Source organism: Plectropomus leopardus, unplaced genomic scaffold (genome assembly GCF_008729295.1).
Source record: "Plectropomus leopardus isolate mb unplaced genomic scaffold, YSFRI_Pleo_2.0 unplaced_scaffold18601, whole genome shotgun sequence".
In the NCBI taxonomy this organism is placed as follows: Eukaryota; Metazoa; Chordata; class Actinopteri; order Perciformes; family Serranidae; genus Plectropomus; species Plectropomus leopardus.
The window spans coordinates 1-2,482 of record NW_024620055.1 but is presented as its reverse complement, the minus strand read 5'-3'; the positions used below and the strand labels follow the sequence as shown (position 1 = coordinate 2,482).

The 2,482-nt window shown below is 43.8% G+C and overlaps 1 protein-coding gene across 1 annotated transcript; it reads left to right on the top strand.

The window, feature by feature from the left end:
- Nucleotides 1-242: 242 nt before the first annotated feature.
- On the top strand, nt 243-2,450 carry LOC121965105 (protein lin-54 homolog; the record flags this gene model as incomplete). The annotated part of the gene is made up of 4 exons (XM_042515270.1): nt 243-354; nt 492-622; nt 1,823-1,978; nt 2,249-2,450. Coding segments are annotated over 4 exons (601 nt in total), but the record flags the coding sequence as incomplete, so codon positions are not given.
- Between the last annotated feature and the right edge of the window lie 32 nt (nt 2,451-2,482).

Here is a 2,482-nt window from a genome sequence, read left to right as displayed (position 1 = left end):
CAGAACATTTAATTGTTTTACCATACTTTTACTTTCTAAAATGAGATACAGGAACTTTTTATTGTAAACATCAATGTTGTAATAATGTTGCTGTTGTGTTGTGGGGCAAGAGGCTTGTCAGCCATTTTTCACAAGCCCCCTTTTGTATTTTACTCTTCAAAAAAAAAAAGATGTGCAAAACTGCAGTACAGCTCTAGGAAATAACCAAAGAATTGCAGATAAATCTCTGTGTATCTCCACAGATTGCTAAGAAAACACCAGTGTCCTCGGCTGCTCCAATCAAGTTCATCATCACAAAAACTGTTAACAGCAAAGGTCTCAGTCCTCAGACATCAGTGTCTCCTGTTATTGCAGGTAAATTTATTCGCATCATCGTTGTACCTCGCTGATGTTTCCTGTTCGGACTCAAAGACTGCATACCTGCTGAAATCTTTCATTCTGTTTCAGCTGTAATTGAGCCACATTTCAAATCTTGTGCTGTGTGTTCACAGGACGGGTCCTGACCCAGAATTCCCCGGTGATGCCCCCACGGACCATCACTCTCACCGAGTCCCACAGCACCAGTATACAAAGTTTGCCCGGCAAAAAGATCGCTATTTCACCCCTTAAGACTCCCAGCAAGGTAAATTTTTTTTTTTACCAAACAAAGGATTCCTTTTTATTTTTTCCCAATACATTTTTTAAATCCTCCGCTCTTATTTTAATTTAAATGAGATATCAACAAGCTGCAGGTGAAAAGAAATGCTTCAGTTTTGAAGTGGTCGAGATGGTTTTAGTTTGACAGCAGGAGAAGCACAGGTGTCATGAATGACGTTAACGATGTTCCTCGTTAGCGTGCCTGTTAGTCAGCTGACACACCTACATGGACTCCAGCCACCATTCATGTTATTATACTCACCTTTGTCTGCCAGGTCAGAATATCCTCTGTGAGAAACGTCACTTACATTTACATTTAGGGCGTTAGTCCTCTTTAAAAGATCAGAACCAAAAAGTGAACCCACAGAAAAAGGTACTCAGTTCTGTTTGTGTACATATATCTGCATCTGTCTGTCTGCCTGTCTCTCTGTTTGTGTCTGTCTATATAATTTTTACAGTATTTTTTTATTTTTACTGTTAATAATGTTTGTTTGTTGTCTTCCACCCCTTAAAATCAAAATCATCCTGGCTTTGGTGACCCTAATAAGGTTTGGGACCCCAATGTTTGGGAGCCGGTGGACTAAAGTGTGCAAGGGCAGAGGATATCTGACTAATTACATTGAGTGAGAGAGGTGGAAAATCATGTTTTTGACAGTTTTTTTGACTCCTCATGAAGCCTCTCACTTTCATACAAACTAAAGATTGGAGGAAAACGTTTTAGACTGCTGCCGTGTGATGTGTTTTTCATTGTTTCTACAGTATCTACCACAGATCAGACTCCTCCTCGTCCTCCTTGCTCGCTGTACCAGCCAACATGGTCCCATCTGTTTGTTTTTTAAGCATCACAGTGCAATAGCAAGTGATTAGAGGGCTAACATAAAGCAATCAGACCCCCTCCCGAAGTGGTCTGAGTTCAGTTTGCGTCAGAGAGGCCTGAGTTCGTTTGGAGTGTTCACATGTGTGCAAAAACGCTGAGTCATCGGTCTGAATTCACTTAGAGGGCAGAAAAAGACCAAGCGTGACCCTTAAACGCTCATTTTATTTGGGTTCTGCACTGCAGCACGCGCAGCGTTAAACCTTAAAGAGATATATCAGCCTCCAGCTTCAATACGTGTGAGCCAAACATGAAAATATTAATATATCAGGTCAGCAGTCGGACTGATCGTGCTCCGTTTGTCTCTGACAGGTGACGGTGGTGTCCGTGGCGTCCCCGACCTCCAGCTCCTCACAGAAGTCCGTGACGCTTCCCGTCAACGTAGCGCTCGGCCAGCAGATCCTCACAGTCCAGCAGTCCACGTCTGCTTCTCCAGTCAAGGTGGCCACCAGCCAAACCACAGCACAGGTACGATCAGCGCACACAGCTGGTTTATTGTTTGGAAGTCTGGATGTCAAACAGAAGATCTGCACACTTTACCAACAGCTCCCAGTAAACGTTTTGATTTAGATCTTTGTCGGACGTTTTGAAGGCTTAAATCTTCCAGAACTTTTTTTGTATTTAGCACTGACACTGTGGAGTCAGGTCTGCTTAAGTGAAGCTAGTCTTTATTTATCTGTAAACACTGAGCTTTATGGTATCGCTGATTTTCACTCAGTTTTTTGTGAACATTTTCAGAGCATCAAACCTGTGCAGTCTGTGGCTGTGGGCGGCGTCGGCAGCTCCCAATTCAAGACCATCATCCCGCTGGCCACTCAGCCGAATGTGCAGCAGATTCAGGTTCCAGGTAGCAGGTTCCACTACGTCCGCCTCGTAACAGCAACCACGGCGAGCAGCTCGGTACAGCCCAGCGGGCCCAGCACCAGCTCCATACAGCCAGGTGACCTTTTTCTGTTCTTTTTGTTAACATTT